This window comes from Vollenhovia emeryi, unplaced genomic scaffold (assembly GCF_000949405.1).
Source record: "Vollenhovia emeryi isolate VEMERY1.0 unplaced genomic scaffold, V.emery_V1.0 DF939198.1, whole genome shotgun sequence".
Classification (NCBI taxonomy): Eukaryota; Metazoa; Arthropoda; class Insecta; order Hymenoptera; family Formicidae; genus Vollenhovia; species Vollenhovia emeryi.
The window spans coordinates 907,500-929,166 of record NW_011967168.1 but is presented as its reverse complement, the minus strand read 5'-3'; the positions used below and the strand labels follow the sequence as shown (position 1 = coordinate 929,166).

At 34.7% G+C, this 21,667-nt stretch overlaps 2 protein-coding genes across 12 annotated transcripts in view; one reads left to right on the top strand and one right to left on the bottom strand.

Annotated features, from left to right (window-relative positions):
* Positions 1 to 21,667, top strand: part of LOC105561932 (calcium/calmodulin-dependent 3',5'-cyclic nucleotide phosphodiesterase 1A-like) — a 62,971-nt gene that overhangs the window by 30,782 nt on the left and 10,522 nt on the right. For all 10 annotated transcript variants that reach the window (XM_012012320.1, XM_012012318.1, XM_012012324.1 and 7 more), the window contains 3 exons: positions 19,669 to 19,836; positions 20,134 to 20,350; positions 20,835 to 20,948. In XM_012012320.1, coding sequence (XP_011867710.1) covers positions 19,669 to 19,836; positions 20,134 to 20,350; positions 20,835 to 20,948 — 499 coding nt within the window. The remainder of the gene's footprint in view (positions 1 to 19,668; positions 19,837 to 20,133; positions 20,351 to 20,834; positions 20,949 to 21,667) is intronic.
* On the bottom strand, positions 4,496 to 11,444 carry LOC105561930 (alpha-glucosidase-like). 2 transcript variants are annotated; one of them, XM_012012315.1, is made up of 9 exons: positions 11,352 to 11,444; positions 10,354 to 10,515; positions 9,778 to 10,115; positions 9,141 to 9,266; positions 6,842 to 7,252; positions 6,109 to 6,364; positions 5,448 to 5,643; positions 5,117 to 5,257; positions 4,496 to 4,967 (listed from the first exon to the last, which is right to left on the bottom strand). In XM_012012315.1, the coding sequence occupies exons 2-9, from the start codon at positions 10,505 to 10,507 to the stop codon at positions 4,898 to 4,900; spliced, it is 1,692 nt and encodes a 563-aa protein (XP_011867705.1). In that variant the 5' UTR covers positions 10,508 to 10,515; positions 11,352 to 11,444; the 3' UTR covers positions 4,496 to 4,897. The 2 variants fall into 2 exon arrangements, with proteins under 2 accessions (XP_011867705.1, XP_011867704.1); XM_012012314.1 differs by lacking the exon at positions 11,352 to 11,444 and adding an exon at positions 10,927 to 11,015.

Genomic DNA, 21,667 nt, shown 5'->3' with positions numbered 1-21,667 from the left:
CACGCCACACCTAACCAAGTCCAATTATTCCTTATTGGAAAGATCATTTGATATGCAACAGAGTTGTGTAAATTGCTTTTTTTTGTACCAATTCTCTAACGAGTTCTCGCAAATTAAAAATTGTGCAATTGCTCGTCAACGTTATAGATTAACAGTGCACAAAATAATTTTCACTTTCTGTGGCCAATAATGACACAGAAGTGATTATTAGAAGAAAAAAAATTCCGAATTGTCCAACTTGCTTTTAAATCGTACCAGATTTAATTTGCGCCTGTTTCGAGAAGCACCGCGACTAGAGATCTGCACACGTGCTATTACGCTTCGGTGAATCTTGTATTATTTCACGAATAAAACTGCCTTCAATTCAGCGATATCCATTGTATGAGATAGTATTGATCTACTCCTATACTTGCCATCGAGTTATTAATTGGATGATATTGGGTGATATCCAATAGGATTAATCCGCGAAATGTCTAAGGTCTAAATGATATTTAATGGTAAAAAAACTTGTGAAAACTCTATAGTTAAGATAAGCTGAAAAAATATTTTAGGTATTAATCAAACTCTACTTGTTGTGAAAAGTAAGCATAACTTTATCAAACAGAAATCAGCTTACTGTAGGATCTCACGAGGCGTATTTGATGTCTGTCAAAGTGGCAGGCAAAACGTCACTACGAATTCTTGTAGAAACAGAAAAGAGGCTGCGCGACAACCGGCCAAATGCTGGTAAGAGCTTCGAACTCCCGTCGGACCGTAAAACGACTACGCAAACTGTGACTAAACTTGGAAAACAATTCCGTCCGCGTCAGTCGCACCATTGGGATTTGTTTTACTAGAAATCTTAAATTGCTCGCCATTCCTTTGTGTTGCAAAGCCCGCAAAACCTTTTGCTCACGAAAAATGGTAAGAAGGCAATATTATATTTGCAAATTACAATCTTTTTTTGTTTACTTTTTGGTGTAACTATTCCTAATAATTTAATTTCGCTCTTTGTATCATATTCTCGTTATTTGTCTACATATATTGTTTCTTGTGCATTTTGCTGACAATCTGTGATATTTTCCTATGAGCATTTATCAAAATACATAGAACGAATATAAGAATTTATTTTAAAGATTTATTAGTCATTTCTGATGTATTCTTCGATGGCGATCAGTCACGACAAAAGTTTGCAAGTTTATGCCAGAGAGATTAGAGAGACAATAAATCATTTTCCTACTCTAGTGTGGTTCGAACGTCTTGTGTTCAAGAGTAATATCGATGTTCCCAGCGAAATGCATAATTCATGCTTTGAAAGCGCGGCGTTGAGAACGGATGCCGTGGGGCGACGACTCCATCCGATAAGCAGTCCGTTTATTGTCCACGTCAATTACGATTATATGCCGGGCTATTTCGCAAATTTCGCAAATTTATTCACGCGCATATTACGAGGTAATATCCATTTGAGATATTGTAATATGTATTGGTCTCACTTTTACGTACACCATTATTGGTTAGTTTTGACATACAACCATTACCTTTGAGGTATAAAATGAGCTGGAAAGTACGTATGTATTTCTAAATTGCAAATTGGAAAGGGATTAAAATGTTTTCGAGTCAGATTCAATCGAGTATCGTCATGAATACAAAAGAAAAGGAAACGTAGAACCGATACTTGAAATGTGCTCTCATTGTCAGTCAGGAAAAAGACTAGATCTTGGCAGATTATTTTGTCGACGCTCGTACATCCGCGCGCGCGTATACCTGCCGTTTGATCCTATATTCCCAATCTCTCATAAAGATTTTCGCGTACATTTTTCCATCAATCGGGATTAGATGGAAAAATTGGTTTCCCTATTTTGTCATCCGCGTAACGAATTATCGATTCGCTCACAAAGGCGAATAAATTTTCTGTCTAGTAAAAAATGTTCCACTTACATACACTTAAATTACAAAACAATTGCAAAAAAGTCTGTTTGGACGTACATTGAAAGATAGTTATTACGTACGTTTATGATACATCGCATATATCATACTTTTCAGCTCAACGTTTCTTGCAGCACATTCTACATAAAGGGAAGAATTTAATACCGATATCATTAGTAACTATACTCGTAATTGTTAATCTAATCAAACGACACCTTTTGTCTGGAGTAGTTTCTTAATAATAAAGAAAATAATAATAATAGTAGCAGAATCGTTCCAAGAGAAACAATGTACTTTAGTAGAGCTTCGAAATTAGCTAGAAAGGATATTAACTTTGTCTAGCTCAACATCTTGGAATGGAATATATGGAAATGAGAGATTAATCTTTTATTTTACAATAACGTTCTTGTGATATATACGCAAGTCTAATCGTTTTAATTTATCAGTGAATCATCAAGCATCAATACTTTTGCGTTATTCCGGAATCTACGTTCGCTGCTTTAACTTGAGCGTTCTTGAATCCCGTTAAGACTTTCGTTAAATCAATCTCTTGTTTTTCTTCGTTTGACAAGTTTATTAATAATGTCATAGCTTCTTCGCCTGTTTTGCGTAAAACATACAAAACGGTATTGTTTATGGCATCAGTAGTCAACGATCCACCTTTGAGTGACAATGAGTGAGAGCGAGATTTATCTGTTTACACGATAGCGAGAGTCGTCAGTATTTTTTGTAAAGGACAAATTTACATAAAAATAATTGTCGTGAATCGGTAAGCAAGCTTCAGTTTACTGAAACCTGTTATTAAAATGAACAAATGGGATCTCATCATTGAGTAATACGTTTTTATAACCTGTGAAATTATATTTTTCCAATTATTTAATCTATTAATAATTTAGGTACAATATATTTTGTTTTGGGATAGTGCTTAAATTTGTTTAGTAATATTTAATTCCTTCCGATGTGTACATAATATAATATTTGAGAAATTAGAGTGATACCTATAGCAGACTTAAGAAGATGACGCGGTGTTGCGGTTCGAGCATCTTTGCGAAACACGTTTCTAACATCGCAATTTATATGTGAAAAACGGATGACATTGGCACAAAAAGCACCAACAAATGCCTTATCGAACGAGCTCGTGATAATCGTCAAGTTATTCGAGAGGTAGCATTATCTGGTCTAGGATACGCTGGTAATGCGAATCGTGGGTAACAATCTGCCGTTTCGCGCCAACGAAATTCCGTAAAGTGTGATTCTTCTCAAAGCCGGCAGCTAGAGCAAGACTGAGAAAAGATATAATCTTCAAGCTCCGCATTTTTCTTGTATCTGACAATCTACAAGACAAATTCGCGCAGGAAGAAGAAGCAATAGACAAATTAAGAGAAAACTTGAGCATACTTAAAACTGCACAACTTTTGCAATGTTTTATTAAGTATTTTCAACGGTATCGTTTATACAATTGATTTTTTTCCAAACTTGGTTTCAAACTTTTAACGAAATATCAGTTGTAGAAACTTTATTTTGCGCATAATAACATAATTTTATTTAATTTAATTTTTTATTAAAATAGTTTTATTAATTTGTCCTATGGGAAAATTTAATTACAGATCCGTTTATTGCAAATTACAACATTCAATTTTTAATTAATTCGCGGATAGTTTGTTTTTACTTAAGAAAAGGTTAAAGCGTTTCAAGTTTAATTATGTTGAAAAAAAGAGAGAAATGTTTCGTATAATGGATTCTTGAAAATTCCATTCCGATAATCTCTTACTCGCGATATTGTGTGTTTATCATTTGTTTTGTTTGAAAATTATCACACAGATAATCATAGACGATATCCATTCAGGTATTGAGTCATTTCCTGACACTTGTCATCATTGTAAAAACATTTTTTAACGTGCTGTTAAACTATTAAACAATTATTAAAAATAATTGAACTGCTTGTTCTGTAAGAAATTATACAAGTAAATAGAGGTAGACAAGAGAAAAAGCAGATTAGGATTTGATATGGCTCACCATAGATTCTGTAATGAAACGAGTAGATAAGTACAATTATGGTTGGCATTTATGAAGAGAGATTGCAATGAAGCATAATTTATTGTATGTAATAGATATTTAGGCATTCATGTAACATGTTACATGACGTTGTCGCAACTGATCGTTGCTTTTAACTTGCGAGCTTGCGACTGAAAAACGACAGATTTTCTCTCGGCGAAAATTGATGAAATAGAATTCTCATAGTGAAATAATGGTCGATTTAGAGACAGTTCAGAATACGTTACATGTCCCAAGGATTCCAGTGATGAGTATGGCTCGCATAATTCAACTGTTCGGGAATGGATATCGGCAAATGTTGCGGAAAGCGGAATGGGAGATTAAATTCTCAATTTATACCCTTTAGGGCACTAACGTAGATAGAATTAACCCCTAAGGATTCGTATTAGTTGGCAATGATCCACAGATGATATCAACGTTTATATACAAACGATAAGTGCACAGGCAAAAGTAAATATAAACTATACATGCGGCATATGTAATGATAAAAAAAAATATATATAGTGGCTACTTTTCGAAACTTTAATTTTATTCCATTTAAGATTTTACACACATACACACATGAGATTATAAAGACATGATAATTACAAATTTATATTGAAACGTTTAACGTTATCGTGCCTTATTTTTCTAACATAATCATTTATTACACCTTCTAAGGCTCTAAGGCCTGGTTTCATCAATGTCGCTTGACTTTAATCTCATTGTTGGTTTAATGCTTTTTCTACTTCTAAAGGAACAGTTAGAAGAAGACGAGAAGAATGAATTGAACTAATTGTAAGATCAAAGTTAAGCGATGTTGGTGAAACCAGACATAATAACCGAACTTTATTGTTATCTGAACCATTATCTATGCTGTTACTTATAATTCGCCCTTTTCATGACGAAAATGATGCGCCTCATCCTAATATTCCATGGTTTCTTGCCTAATTTTACACTAGACACTAGTATATATCACAGCTCCTGATGCGGGAATTTTTAAGGTGCGAACATCTGTGATAACTTTCCTATTAAAAAAAAGATTTGAAACATGAGCACACATTCAAGATGAAGACATGATGGCATATAACGCGCTTCTTGTGCCTTTAGTATCATATTGCATAATATACATTGAATTTTCTAACACGTGTAATTAGCAAAGAAAAAATATGCTTACCCAATAAGATGATGAGCATTCGTAGTGGCATAATAAACGTTTAACTGATTCGATCCGTGAACGAGCGTTGATAAATCAACAGTTTCCTCTTTATTTGCAAAGTTTATCACTACGTAAACCGATTGCTCCCCATCAGCTCTTCTGTAATAACAAGCACATAATATTTGTTTATTAAGGTTCAACTTTAAGCGTTATCTCGCCGGAAAAATTAAACGTTAAAATTATACACACGCACTAATAAAATGCATTTTTCAATATTATTACTAAAGAATATTGAATGCTTTGGCTTTTGGTATTTTACGATATGTGTATATACATATATTTAATTTACCTGGCAAAAGCAAGAACGTCATTGCCCAATAATCTCGTGGTTAAAATTCCATGTTTAACCGCAGGCCATTCTCGTAGGGCAGAGATCGCTTTGTACAGAGCGAAATACGAGTTGTTCTGTTTCTTTTGCGCGGCCAAATTAAGTGTCACGTAATTTTTGTTAACTGGTAGCCACGTTTTTGGATTGGTGGAAAATCCTAAAATTATAAATAAACGAAATTTCTTATTAGATGCTAAAAACCGTTCAATGCTGGAAATGACAAATCCAAATTGACGGCGTTAGTTTCATCTCGAGTTTTGCCCCTACTTTCTTTTCGTAATCTCAAAATGTGACGTATAACCTGACAAAGGTGTTGATTCTTAATATGTGGGCCATAACACGAGACTGACATTGAAACGACGTCGCTTCGTTCAACATGAGCCTGTTTTTACAGTGTGACCAGTTACTAAAGAGAAATGGAATTTCTTGCTATTTATTAACAAATCAGCAGTTGATTTCTATTTTTGCAGTAGAAATCTATTCGTGCAACGTTATGGTGAAGCAATACATTAATGAAAATATTCAGATCAACGACAGGTATTGGCTTAAAATTTTGTAATCAGCTTAGTTTCAAGCTGCTTCTAGTGATTTTAGAAAAGGTGATTTTGAATAAACCCCGTACCAGCCGAAGTGGTGTTGTCCCATTGGAACGGTGTCCTTGCGGGATCCCGAGATGCTTTCTCGTAACCATCTTTGCCGGCATTGCAACCTTGCGGATCTTTGGTGTCTTCCCATGAGATCCACGTGTCCTCCATGCCGATTTCTTCGCCGTTATAAGTTACACCTACTCCCGGAAGCAATAGAATTATCGTAGTTACCGCTTCCGCTCGTTGCCGTCCATAACGAGTAACCAATCGCGATTTGTCATGATTCCCAGCCTGAGGGAAAAGATACAATTTAGCAAAACTATATCATCGCGGTAATACGTATAAATATTAACTAGTGTAACTATCTCATGTTATGAGACAGCACAGATTTTAAATATCATCCAGATTGTTAATGATGTAGTCATGTTTGCAAATTAAGTCTAGATGCAAACAGATACTGACCTTTTAAACGCATATCATTACATCGTTAACAATCTGGATGATATTTCAAATTTGCGCCTGTACTTAATTCCTGTATTGGCAACCCTTATTTATTTCTGCTGTCACGTACCAGTTAATATTTATACGTATTACCAGCACTTTGTTATCATTCGGTTATTTACTGCTCGTCCTCTTTCCAGTTTACATTGTTAAAAGTATTATTTCTTTCATCTTAGCCTCACTATGAGCCGTCACTACGATTTGGATTATGCTCAAACAAGTGCAGCGATATTTGAAAGACACGTCTCTCTCTCTCTCTCGACTTACCACCCAGTTAGCAGTTCCTTCCAAAATAGGCATGTTTATCATCCATCTGTCGATCACTCTCTTGAAATCAGTTGCTTTCGAGTCCTGATTCGTATCGGTAATAAAACCGAAATTAAAGGGGAAGTGTGCGCCGTACACATAATATTTCATCGTCATCGTCATGTTTGAGTAAGCCTCCATCATCAAAACTCTTTGATCCGAATATTCGTTTAGCACTTCTCGCCATTGTTTGACCATTTCGTAGGTACGTAACTGATCCTTGGTGTATATTTTATGCGTATAGCCGTAGTCGTTAGGATTTGGATTACCCGTGAGTGGTTCGTCCAAGAATCTGACATCCTCGCACAAATGTGGCACCGCGTCCACCCGAAAGCCGTCCACTCCCTTGTCGAGCCAAAATCTCAGGACATCCTAGAGAAACGATATACTTGAGTGAAGCATTCGATCCATATGTATCGTCAAATGAATGAAACCATCGTATAGAAAAAAGAGATTGATTGCTATGCGTGTCACGACATGGAATATTTATTATTATTATAACATAGGTGTGTTTTCATTAGTATAATTAACTCATACGATTGTAATTTTCTATCAGGTTGAATAAAGAAACGTCAAGAAAATGTAAATATACTATTACCAATTAACTAATAGCTTCGCTTACAAAGATATAATAATATTGTTTATTATAGAGAAAAAGTTACGTCTCAATTCCATTTTGGCGTTACAATTTATGAATGTGGCACGTTTCAGGGAAAATTTTGTGACATAAGGGATTTAAAAGAATTGAGGCTGCGATAAGAGGAAGCACCTTGCCGCTGTGGAACAATTTCGTGGAAAGAAAGAAATTGAATAAAACCTCGACATCTGTCGTGCACGAGCAACGGAATATACTGAGAAAGAATTGTTATTACGTACTATTTTAATGAAAAGACTAGAGAATGAAAGAGGTATATCTTTTTCGGTAATTAAATAATAAAACAAGCAAAGAATTTGGAATTTGGCCAAGTTTTTCAGGCCAGTTGAGAAATGATGGCAGATTGCGTCACGCGAGCTTACACCGCGCTATTCACTGCACGATAGTTTGTCCAATCCGGATTTTATTGCGTGTACCAGTGTACTTTGCAACTTTCGGTATTACGCTACGGCTGGATATTTCACCGTTTCACTGTTTCTCAAATTACGCGCTCAGGATTTGATCGTAGAATATGAATGCTTGCAAAACTTGAATATGCTATAATTCCACCGGTATATATATTGTATATTGTAAGGTAAAAAGAAGAAAAGCGGCGTTATAACTTGACCTTTAGCCTTTAATTAAGTACGATGTGCAAATAATTTGTTTCAAACTTGTTATTCCGGCTCGGCGACCTTTTGTTTGTTAAATTGATCGTAATTATCTCGCTTCACGCCCGCTGGTCATTTGTCACCGTACAGTCGGACGATCATTATCGATCATCATCTTCCTCGTTAAGTCGCATTAGTGCGCATTGGTCGCGCGATATTTTAAGTGTCGACGCCTTTGAAAAATTGGCAAATTGTACGTTCGCTTCCTGATTCATTCCGCGAGCATAATTTTACGCTCATCGCGTTCGCGCAACGAGCAACTAATTGCATCCGGTCCGCGCGCGACAACACGATCGGTGAAAACACTTGCCCGTCCATTTTACAGACCGTATATTTCAACAGACCTTGATTTATCGTGTGACTTAATTACTCTTGGTGTAAAAAAAACATGCGACGTTGCACGACGGTGAATACGTGGCGTGTATCGTACCGTCCATTCTTTTTTATCGCGGTCGCGCGTAATTTTTCTGAAACGCCAATAATTTCGAGCAAATTGCTGAGAGAGAAAGAAGAGAGGAAAGAGCGGGGGAAAAAACAGAACGCGATGTTTGCTTTTCGTTTCGCAACGCGACGAAGATCGGAAAATCTGTCGCGCGCACGGCAATGATGATGGAAAAAACCATGTCCTTGCACGATGTATACGGATCAGATTTATTTTCACCCCTAGTGACATCAACGACACGCTGTAAATCCGTCGCCCCTACGCAGTTTTGCTCTTGTGGTTACCCAAGACAACGAGATAACAAGATAATCCGATATCAGTTTTGATCCAAGTTCTCATCGAAAAAATTGGATATTTTAGTATCGATAATCTTTTTTTATCCAACAGCGATTGGATTTTGGTCAAAATTATTAAATATGAAACCCGAACTTGATATGGAAACCAATTTTAGTTTGTCAAGATAATTTGTCCATGGAACATTCATGTAACTGACAATAGTTATTTCGTGCGTACCTTCATTGCGCTTATTACGTTCTCGTTTTCATAGTTGAGATCGGGCTGCTCCGGTGCGAATTGATGCATATAATACGCTTGTCGTTCTTCGCGCCAGGTCCACGCTGATCCGCCGAATACACTCACCTAACGTGCAGATAATCATCGTATTCGGTAATGCATGTAAAATCACAGATATAAAACGTCACAAGTACACCAGGGATATTTGACAGTACGTTGCATTTATGTATAGTAGCATTGCTCAGTTCCAATTATTTCACTTTGCAAGTAAATGCGTCTACATATAATAGGCAATTGACCAAACACTTGGTGCGTGAAAACTTGTAAAACTTGTAATGACGCATTATTTGCATCTCTTTTAATTTGCTCGCAAATATTTCTACATTCGACTACTATGGGCTTAGCTCAGACATCCTCTAATGATAGTCTAATGTTAAGCATCCTACGGGATAGAGAATTCGTAATAAAAGCTGCCTTGAGATCCCGTTCAGAGGCACGAAAGAGGATACTTGAAATTTCAACATCGAGATCACTCGTGTATTCGGACTTGAATTAATTTACTGACTTTAACAACATCGCCCATTCAGCAAGTACAATTCTCGCGTCGTCAGTCATGTTACCGACTTGGTATACTTACCCAATTATTCGGCGCCGTGACTGTTCCATTCGGCAGCACCTTGCCTTTATGCCATACGTAATAGTCGGTATAAGGTTCTATGCTTTGCAAACTTTTTTTGAACCACTCGTGTTGGTCTGACGAGTGATTAGGAACGAAATCCATGATAATTTTCATCGACGCGTCGTGCGTGGCCTTTGTGAGCGCTTCAAAGTCCTCCATAGTACCATACGTCTTGTCGATGTTGACAAAATCGGAAATATCATAGCCAAAATCGACCATCGGGCTCGGATAAATCGGAGATAACCAGAAAGCATTGACATTCGACTCGGCGAGATGTTCCAATTTGCTCATGATACCTGTGATAAATAGATTGATGACCAAAATTTAATTTTGCATATAACTTTTGTGACCGACTTAAATTGCCAAGATAGTCAATATGAAAACTTTACAACGAATAATTGATCTGTTTCAAAATATTCAAAGGGGGGTAAAAGTAAATTTCCAAGATATCTATACACATTTTCGAAACATCTAAATACGATAATTTATTCACACTTATTGGAATATTTACAACGATATATTTGTAAAACATACCTTTAAGATCCCCGACACCATCACCATCACTATCCTTGAAGCTTCTAGGATAAATTTGATAAAGAGACATGGACTGCCACCATTCTGGATTAGATTCACTATATCCGAGATTGGATGATAGTAGTACGAGACAAAGCGTTATTATACCATTCATCCTTGTACCTTAAAAATAATTTGTACAAAATTACTTGTACAATAACGTAAATAATGTTACAAATTATTCTACAAATAAATAGCATCTCAATTTTCAAAAGTAGTAAGAAATAAAAGTTGCAAGTTGAACTTATTCCAAGTAAAATAAACTTAAAATAACTGCTCATTTTGAAAGTAATCAATGGCTTAATACAAAGATTAAAACAGAAAGATTTGAATTTAGAGCTATTGAATATCTTTAAACAAGTCACATGTCTATGAAATTTTTTAGTTTTTAAGATAAGTACTGTGTTGTCAATGTTATAATATCTGATAAAACTTTTGAAACTTGCATTGCAATATCACAAAACTATTTATTTAGAATGTTCATTGAAAGGTGTAAGCCTGAAAGCGGTTTGATTTAAAAATATATTTTCTCACCTATTCACAAGTATTATTTATGAACTCAAGTCGAACTGAAATTACAAACATGGCTACATGCATATATAACACCTAACGAACACGAAAACATGCCATGTATTATGTAAGTTATGAGACATCTGTATAAACAGTTGTTGCAATGTGATAATTTATTTCTTACTGAATAAATTATTAATCAAATTGTACCAAATTATTATGATGCATTTAATAATGTTTTTTTAATGAAATGTAGTGTTCTAATTCTTTAGGAATGAAATAAATTATACATACATGTTGATAATAAAATTTAACACTGATTTGTATCGTATACATGTATTTTAAAACACATCAAAATAACAACTACTCCAGTTTTGTTCCTGTACTATTATAAAGTTTGCGAAATGGTAGCTAGTAATTAAATTGTTTCAACAAATTTACGCACTTACCAACAGTTTGTCGTCACGAATGCCTACGTTCTCGAACACTTGCTATATGATCTACTGGTGTAGAGTAAACGAATGTTTCCTCTTTTATAGCCGTATTATGTAATTATGGTCAGGTACGGTTCCATACATGCAACTCGAGAAAAATTCTACGCGGACTACATTAATATACCTATGTTTAATCGTCAGATATATCTTTCTTATTGACAGAAATGTTTTTATCTAACTCGTTTAAGATAAAAAGTCATTAATGCTACACTGGAGCAGTGCCTCTCAAAACGACAGAATGCAAGAGTTACATGATTATAATTGCAAGTGGAATATTTAGAAATACACACGCGCGCGCGTGCAAGGTCTCCTACTTAAAATATATTAATATTTCACGAAACTTTTTCGAATCAGTTTAGTGGGATTGTTATTTATTAAAATCCATTTCTTTTCGAATACATTAAAGAATTTATCATCAAAATTTAAAACACAGATTTTCCGGTTATGTAAATTTAATTATTATTCTTGCGTATATCTATTTTTTAATAAAAAAGAGATAGGCATATTATTTTTTGTGTGTTTTTTTAGAAACACTGTTTTAGAAACACTGATGTAGAGATGTTTATATTTCCGATGAAATTAAAGAGATTTATTGATACTGGTGATGACGTCATACTAGTATCGATTTAATATCTACCAATAAATTAATATTACATCAGTGATTTTATCAATAAGGTACATTGTAGATTTATTTTAAATGAAAACAATTCCTTTATATGGATTTAATCATATTTACAATTAAACTAAGATTAATAGATCTGTGTGTGCGTTAATAAATACACTTGTTTTCGATACACATTATTTTCATAAATTCTATGCGGTTTTATGCGATTAAACTCGTTTGCCAAAATAATATTTCGAAATATTATAAGAGATAATATCAAAGTTTATGAGATTAGATTTTATGATGAAAATAATAGTTATTGACAAGTTTTATATAGAACAATACCTACATTGATTGGTATAGACGTGCAATGATATGACAATGTAATTAAAAAATGGATTAAAAATTAATTTCGACAATATCACCTCTGCTCAACAAAAATTTAATTAACGATAATATTTAAAAGAAGATAACGCTTTGTATAGGCGCGATTATTGACTATATTATGTCATGCATGATGTAATATTGAAAAACTTAATGAACAGAAGATTAAAAACAACATATTTATATTAAAGATTAATATTCAATTTGAAATTCTCTCTCCCGTATTATTGAAATGCGTATAATATCTGAATAGTTAAATATTTATTTCTATCTTTTCGCTCAGCTAGTCTACACTACTATTTCTATGAAAACATGATACTTTTTAATTAGTAGGTATTTATATCTACAACTTTATTTTCCTAAAACGACATTACTTTATTTAGGCATAAATAAAAACTAATATATCTTAAATTTATATTTTATTAGTTTTATTATATCTTACAAAATAAGCACATGTTACAGGCTGTGGAGGCTAATAATTTAATAATATAAAAACGTCATTAAAATTCGTTATATCTATGATATAATACATTCAAATCAAACGTTTCGATCTGCCTTAAGATCATCCTCGGTAATGTTTAAATAATTCCGCATATATACTTTGATTGTTCAACGCATGTTCGCAAGAGATATGTAATTTTTTCAAAAATTGGCCTGCTAAATAAGATGTTGCTTTTGTTGGCATGCCTGATGTTATTGAATCTGAAGGTAGTCAGCAAAATATACAAATAAAAAGAATTCTGTTAATTAATTCTATTTTTTTAAGACTTAAGTAAATCCACACACACCCACACACAGGTTACAAAGAAATGTTCGAGTAACTGATATCGAACTGATATCAAAGTGACACAAAGTGGCAATACAGCAAATAGCCATATTTATCTACTGTTGTCATTGACATAGTAAGGCGATATTTTTAAATCATCGTGTTTTCTGCAGGGAATTGAAGATAGAAATGTAACTCTCAGAGAGAGAGAGAGAAAGATTATCTCAATCAAATTTATGATTGGTAAACATTTTATGTTTTAATATGATATAGATGATATTTATGAATTGTTGTACTTTGTTATGACTTTTATTAATTACAATACTAGTTGTCTTTATTATAGCTAATTTTATTTTTCTATCTAAAAGTGCGATTAATCTGCAAGTGGCAGATAAAATAGAGAACGTTTCCTCTTTGTCGCTACGCGAATATGTAGTATAGTAAACACTTTCTATCAAAAATTCAATCTTGTGACCTAAAAACATTAGCGCGATTACGCAATGCTTTATATGTATAGCTCCTGAAAAATGTTCTCAAAGTTTATTTAGTTAAATATTGGTAAATAGGTAAAAAATGTACCCCGCGTTGTCTTATATATTATAATATGTGCGTTTAAAAAAGGGAGAGAATAATATAATTTTTTTCCCCTGGGATTACATTGAATTCAAAATATGAATACGCATGACAGCATGTATACGCATGAGAAATTTTATTTAATCGAAAAGATATTACGTACAAATTCGCGATTAACGACATACGTGATGATTATTTATTCCGACAGTCTAACAGAAAATGACGTTAAGAGTTTGCATTATTCAGAGATGCAAATACGCATGTCGAGCATAAACTCGTTCTCGGAGGCAAGACTGAATTTCACATATGACCATAGCCAGTGCCTGCTATGCTGTAGACAAGCACAAAACGCATAATCGTCTGCATACGTCTGGTTTGCATCCAGCATGTATACAGCGGCTGCGATTGGAAATCAGATTTCCTGAATGTCGCTATATTTAGTGCAGTGGTATAATCTCTACATCGCTCGCAGTGCGGCGAGCGACGAAAGGAATGGAAACGAGACAATAAAACACGGGCAGAAGCCGGTGAACGAATCGTATTCCAGTTAAAGTCTTTGCCAAACATAAAATCTAGGGGTATATTGCGTCAGAAAGCTTTCGACAATCAATAAACCAGGTGTGCGCATTCTTATCGGGTTGATACTTGTTACAGAATCGTCGTTTCGTTTTTTCTAAAACTACAACTCACGTGGTTTTGCTCTTTTCAAAATCTTTTATTTTTATTCTTTGACAAAGCGAAAAGCAAATCTCAAGTTTTCGAGAGTTTTTGTATTGAGCTTTGCTCAATTCCGATTCCGATCACGTATCGACCGTACTTTGCGCGAAATAAACTCTTCAGGAGATTTAATATCATAAAATCGATAAGAGAGAACCGACAATCTGACAACTCAAAAATTTTTACTGGAGTTTATACGATAATCAAAGTTATAACTACAGAGTAATGTTTTAGATCGATACGAGCTTACGATTTTTCGATAATAACAAAGAATTACCATCTTCAGTTTCTTTTAATATTAATGATAATCTAAATTAATTAAGATGTTAATATGCTGTCAATGTCAAACATGATATTTTAAGTAGCAACTTGATATTTCGGACATGTGAACTAACTTGTTAATAGCGATTGGTTACGATTTATCTTTTTTTCAATAAAATTTCAGTCTTGAATATTTTCTGCGGACAATAGATATTGGAGGGGGATTTCCTGCCTTATCTCATTCGCCTTATTAATTGAATTAAGCTTCTGCAGCGACCGATAAGCGCGTTATCGTACAGTATCGGCTATTATCAATTTTTTAATGGAATTAGGCGCACAGTTCAGTATTCACACTTTTATAATGTTATAATAGCTTGCCATTTTTAATCTTTACGACCTGGCTTTAATAAAGGTTTTAATAGGGTGAATTTATAAATATGGAGAATATTTTTCGAAAAATTTCTTATACAGGGTCAAGAAGGGTGACCTTAAATCAGCGTCATGTTGCTCTTTGAGCATCTTCCTGATGCTCTTTTTAACGTATGAAAATCGAATCGGTAGAAAAGAGAGATCTTTTCATCTTTCCTGTCGCGCAAATAAGTTATATCGGAATAAAATAGGCTTAGACAGAGACATTCACCAACATCAACACCAACGTCAACAGCAAATCATGTTGATGTTGATGAATGACAAAGTTTTACATTTTTATCTCCAACGCAAAACTGCATATCCCATCGTTGAAATATCTTTTATGCTTACAAATATGTAACTTTAATATACCAGCACACTTATACTATAATAAAAAGTTTACTTATTGTCAAACTTGGTGACAGATTGTAAATAACTCTGGGGGTTAATAAAAAACAATTTAAGTGTATAAAAATAATCAAGTATTGTCGGATTTGATATTGAGGTGAAAACAATTGATACATATCCCGAATTACATTTAAACGACACATTAAGAGAAAATAACTGCAATATTGTTATTGTTTAAATAGTTGGATATATAACTTACCGCATATTTGACGCATTTATTGACGTTGCCTCTTTTATTACGTGCGCTGTATTTGCCTCACAAATAATTACATGTCACGTATCATTAAACAATTCTAGTGACTGGTATTTTGTAGATTGTTACCATTTTCACCCTTTACATATGTACGTACGAGTATACTTTCATAAACGAAATTACATGATGTATACAACAGCGCAATAATTATCATCCATTAAGTTAATGAAAAAGTTGATGCGTTATGTGTCGGGATTAAAATCTTGCTTTTTTTACTATACATTTTCTGTACTTGGGGTCTGTTCTAAAATATATTTGTCACGAGAATTCTCAATTAAAGTGTTTTCTTCCGGTTATTTATTTTACGATTTTACAAGAGACGGAGTTCTTATTGTACCGAAGATGGGTAATCTGTTCAATATGTTAGTACTGATTTTGTTCTACCAATAGGTATATAAACTATTATATCATATCGAAGGAAATTATTTAAATCACAGACACATTCAAGACTGAAATTTTATTGAAAACACATGTGCTGACAAATTAGAATAGCTCAAAAAATCGGAACGTGATATATTATTGGCCGGTACTGTAAGTATATTTAACATAATTATATATATCTACAGGTACTACAAAATATAAGATAATCTACGAGTTATTTATCGATCTTAATACGTATATGTATATATCCCGTTTCTCTCGCCATTAGTGAGACGCCTCGTTGACGCCAGAAAGACGTAGGTACTCGTCACTTTGAGCCAATAACAAGATAACAAGGAACTTGTCGAGTTAATTTTCCAACTATTATTTCTGTCTGCCTCTCTTTACGACATGAGTACTCTATACGTCATTAATTACACATGTATGCTCAAGAGAAAGCTGATCAAAACGTAAACTTTGTCTAATGGGGACATGAATAGGATCTCATTCAAGATTTGATTATCACAACATTGAATTACAGTACTAATTTCTAGATATATGTGTCAAAATGCAAAATTATTAAGTAGTTATATTTTGCAACAATTGCAATGTAGGAATTTTATCAGAACTCATCCTATCTGGTTTTATTGATCGTCAGTGTTGAGTATAATAGGACTTTGTCGTGTAAGTGCATTAATTACAAATAAGACGATAAAAAGAAAGGGGAAGAGAGAGAGAGAGAGAGAGAGAGAGAGAGAGCAGAAGAAGGTTCTTGGCCACATAATTCGCAACACTCAGGTTTGTTGGCCGAAGAACGAAGCCGTATCAATCCGTACACTTTTAATCATATTTATTGAGAAGCCGACATTTTTAATAAATGGGTAGTTTGCGAACAACGATTATGGCGCTATAGACAAATAACAATATTATACCAACAATAATATCTAATTTCTCTTATTACACAAATCAAAATTTCTAATTATTTTGACCAATAAATTTGATGGTCTCAACTTATATCGGATGCTTACGTGGACGATATATTATTAGTCTATAGCGCGCGCGCGCCACACACCATTAAGTTGTAATAATTAATTGCGAAAATATTCATTAGATCGTCTCTTTCTGATACGACACTCAATAGTAAGACAGCAATGCATAACGAGTGATGAGGATGTATATTCAATGACATCTCACGAACCGTGTCTGTGTCAAACATTTCTCAACAGTTTATTTTATGATATTCATCTTTCGCATATTACAACAGCGGCCGAGTCTTAATAATTTCATGGATATCTAAATTAGTTTTCGCCGAGTCTGTTTGACTCGCGGTAAACTCACAAATATAATAGCACATTCGTAAGTAACTTGATGTTGGTGAAACACATTTCAGCTAACAATGATACTATGGTTTTATCAGATATGCAACCAATCGAGAAATAAGTGAGAGCCTACTTTTAGTAAAAATAAAAATAGAGGTGGATACGAATTGTACTCTGTATGCTAAATACATTTCATCATTGCTTTGCAGTTTCATGTATTATTCAAGTAAAATGCAATAATTCACGTATGTTGGCGTCTGTTTGCTTATCCGCTTACAGTGAATAATTTCATAACCCACCATCGCACCGTGTCACATCCGTACACTCGGCATTTGAAGGTGTTTTTGAAAAGAAAAGAGGAGAGGGAGTGAGTGTAAAAGCGGATTTTTGCAAATTTTCCAAAAATATGCATCGTACAGCTCATTGAAAAAGCGGAATGGTAATTCCGAGTTTTTACGCGTAAATTTTCATCTTTTTATTACATGTACATCTGCATTTTGCGCAACGTATTCTTGTCGAGATAAAATTATTTTTACAGTTATATATATAACGATTCGTGAAAGAATTATTCTTCCATTTACAAAAATGATATATGTATAAGCTAAATAAAAGTAGGATGATTAAATCAAGTATTTATTGATATATATAAAATATCTATTGTCAACAATTTTACACAAGTCACTATTATTTCAATAACTATTTATTATATTAACAGGTAATATTTTAACATTAATTGTCACAAACACCATATTAAACAATTTTGCCTTCAGATATTCTCTTATACATATTTTCTAACTTTTGTAGTACTTTGTAGATATAAATTTCTTCTCGCTCCGTTTCTTTTATAAAAGACAATATACTCACATTAGTAACGTGCACGGTTAGAGCATTCAATAACTCGTAGTTACAAAATCACCACTGATACAAACATAAAAAATTTATACCGAGTACTCTTAGCAGACGCTCTTACCAGCCTTTAACCTAATTTTTTTTATCATTCAACTCAAAAATTATTTGTCTTGCGAGCAAAAAAATTGTAAAATATCTATCGGGTAGATGTTATGTGCAGAATAGAGGCGCGAATAACAAGTCATATACATGTATTTTACAGAACATGGGGCGTATAACTGTTTTGATATAAAATTTTACATTTTTTTCACTCATTTAATTGTTTTGAAATTATAAAAGAAGAGTATTCGAATGAAATATTGAAAAACAACCTTTATTTTTGGTCAAAATGCCTTTTCATCTATTGCCACGTGTCATCAAATGTGAAGAGAGCACATTTTTTCCAGAACCGATATTTAATCGAAACTATGTACACAGTTACTCTATTTCTGTTTTGAAAATTATTTCTAACAAATGTTTCAAATGCCTTATCTAAGAGCTGTAACACAGTAAATAATTGAATTATAGTGCAATGACAAGGAATAAATTTGTTTTCAAACATAATTATATGAATCATGTTTGGATTCAGATTCATGACAGGTTTATCGTATGACAGAAATCAAAACACATAATATTATTTTAATCAGCTCTACGTTTCTTTTCCACTCATTGTCTAATTATAAACCATGTCACGTATCCACCGTCAAATGTCTCTCTTATCGTATTAATATTTGAATAACTAAAATCCCTAAAAAATTTAATAACGGGATTTATCTTTGTATTTTTGTTGATACTTTAATGCGAACTCTCATATTCATTTTCTGCTTTCGTTGGATCTCTTGTGGTAAACGTAATTCTCAACGCTTAGAAACACTTCAACTTGTGATTAGCATAATGGAATCATTGGTAACTCGTATGCGATCGATTGGCTATGAGACTAATTCGCGAGCTATATGTGTAGACAGGTACTACCGATCGATACACTGCTCTGCCGCCGCGGTTTTACTGCAGTGATATGACCTTACACTTTGTAACATTACATTCGTCAACTTAGTTATGGTAATATGCATTTGATTCATACAAGTTTTGCGACATTACATGCGACATGACGAACGTGTTAAAGCATTGTAGATATTGTACCTCGAAAGAACCGGGACATGAAATTTCTTTCACATTTGTGTAAAACTTGTATAATAAAGCACAAGTAAAATAATGAAGAGTTTATGTATATGTATATGTATGTTTCCATTCAGCGCATACTATATGATTAGGATCATAAAGCCACGTGTAAAATCTGAAATGATTTAACGATCGTTTATTTGACATTGCAGTTGCATCCCCGCCGGATAGACGAGTCACGAGAGACGATATCGGGGTGGCCTCAGCCGGTGTAGCGGTGAATAATGCGGCTGCTACCGGCTGCAGCAGTGCAAGCGGCGCGGCATCCTCGAGATCGCGCAATCCTTCCTCCTCCCCCGGTCGGAACGGCCAACTCTCCAGTAAGTTTTGGAGGTATTACCCCCCTCCCCCCGAGATACGCTTCGATGGCTGGGCTTTATCTACTTGCACGCTCACACCAACCTATCTACCCTGCGCGTTTACTTTTTCTTCAGTTTCCATTTTGAGAAAAAGTAATTTGCAAGGTATTTGTAAATAACCCAATTCTAGTATTATGTGTGTTCATCGACTCTTTTCTCTCTTCAAAATGATCCAAGGCGTGATTTTATGATACGTCGGATAATATCTTTATCATTCAATCCAACTAATAGAAGCGGTTGCGTTCCATTGTGTTTCAGAACAAGGCACTTTGACGATAGTACGCCGAAGTTCCGGCAAAAGCAAAAGCATCAGCGGTGGGAATTTCGAAAGTTCTCCACCACCGCATAATCCCGATACTTCGTATTTGTCGAGTCAATCCGTCGATCTCGAAGAGATCCTCGATAATGTCGATCTAACGACGGATTCGCTTCCTGCCGTTGACACACCCGATGCATGCGACAAAGCTGCCCTCAGGTATTATATCACGATATGGGTATATTGATAGCTTTGCAAATATGATATTTTAGATCTACGTAAAAGCTTACCCAAAGTGACATAGGCAATCCGCTTTTGATCGCGAGTTGATAATAAGAGATAACGCACGTCATATTAAGTAATTTATGTCTATATGTATAACGACGCGTGTGGCAGAGAATCGTAATCGTAAGTGATTATCATCTATAAATCTAATAAACAATTTAATGAGAATGAAAATGATTTACCAGCTAAATGTTACACATCTAATTCTTATACCAATTGATTATGATTTTTGTTAGATAAATTTGCCATGTCGAAGAAAATATTTATTTCTTTAATCCTTGGAGGATTAAATAGACTAGTATTTGCAATCTCGACTTGTCGCGCAATTATCGGAAAGCGATTGGAAGCGAATGTCTAGTTTAGAAGGCACACGTTATTGGCGCCGAGGGAAGGACTCCGAGATACCTCTCTTTTGCAGATTGAGGTGTTTATTGAGGCAGCTACAACATGGGGAGATATCCGCCGAATTACTTCAACGAAACTTGCACTACGCAGCTCGCGTACTCGAGGCTGTTTTCATCGACGAGACCAAGTAAGTATCTTTTCGTACGGTAATTCCAAGCCTCTCGCGAACCAGTGGAAAGCAACAGTCGCGTTTATACTAATCATTGCCTGCAACTATTTCAAATACTGCTGCTTTTTTGCCGAAATTTGCAGGCACTACCAGCATCCTAATGGTCTCAACGTTCTAAACCTCGCGGTTAATAACGACTCCCTTTTGTCGCTACCGTAATAATCGAATATCTGACAAGGACGAGATTAATTCAAAAGATATCCTCGTGTAATTTGTTAATGCGGTAGCACTTGTGTATCGATCAGACGGATGTGTATGTAGCCGTTTTGCGCTTTACATCGTCAGTAAATGCTGATTGATTCAATTGTTTCACGAGGCATGGCGTTCGCAGCGGAGTTGGCTATTATCGGTTAATTATCTATTTCATTGATATGGAGTCGCGCAGTGTGACCTTTAACACGACACTTTCCTCGCCACTTGCTAGGTGCAACTTAAATTTCGTTGAAAACGAGAGCTTTCCGCATTTTCGGTTTTCGCGATGCGTCGTGCCGGATCAAGCTCACAACCCCTGTTCAATTACCGGACGATCAAAGATTCAGCTGGCCGTGAAGGACCATTTCCCATATGCGCGCAAGCGAGATCGATCGTACGAGCGATCAACGATTCGCGATGTTTCCTCTAACTCTGATAAATGGCACGTAACGTTACAACGATCCATCAGGATTCTTCCTCGTCAG

Coding starts and splice junctions, on each gene's coding strand:
- LOC105561930 (XM_012012315.1), bottom strand. CDS start 10,507: ATGAATGGTATAATAACGCTTTGTCTCGTACTACTATCATCCAATCTC. Junction 6,365..6,841: donor AAGGAACTGCTAACTGGGTG/GTAAGTCGAGAG, acceptor CTTTTCCCTCAG/GCTGGGAATCATGACAAATC. Junction 5,644..6,108: donor GGACAACACCACTTCGGCTG/GTACGGGGTTTA, acceptor TTATAATTTTAG/GATTTTCCACCAATCCAAAA.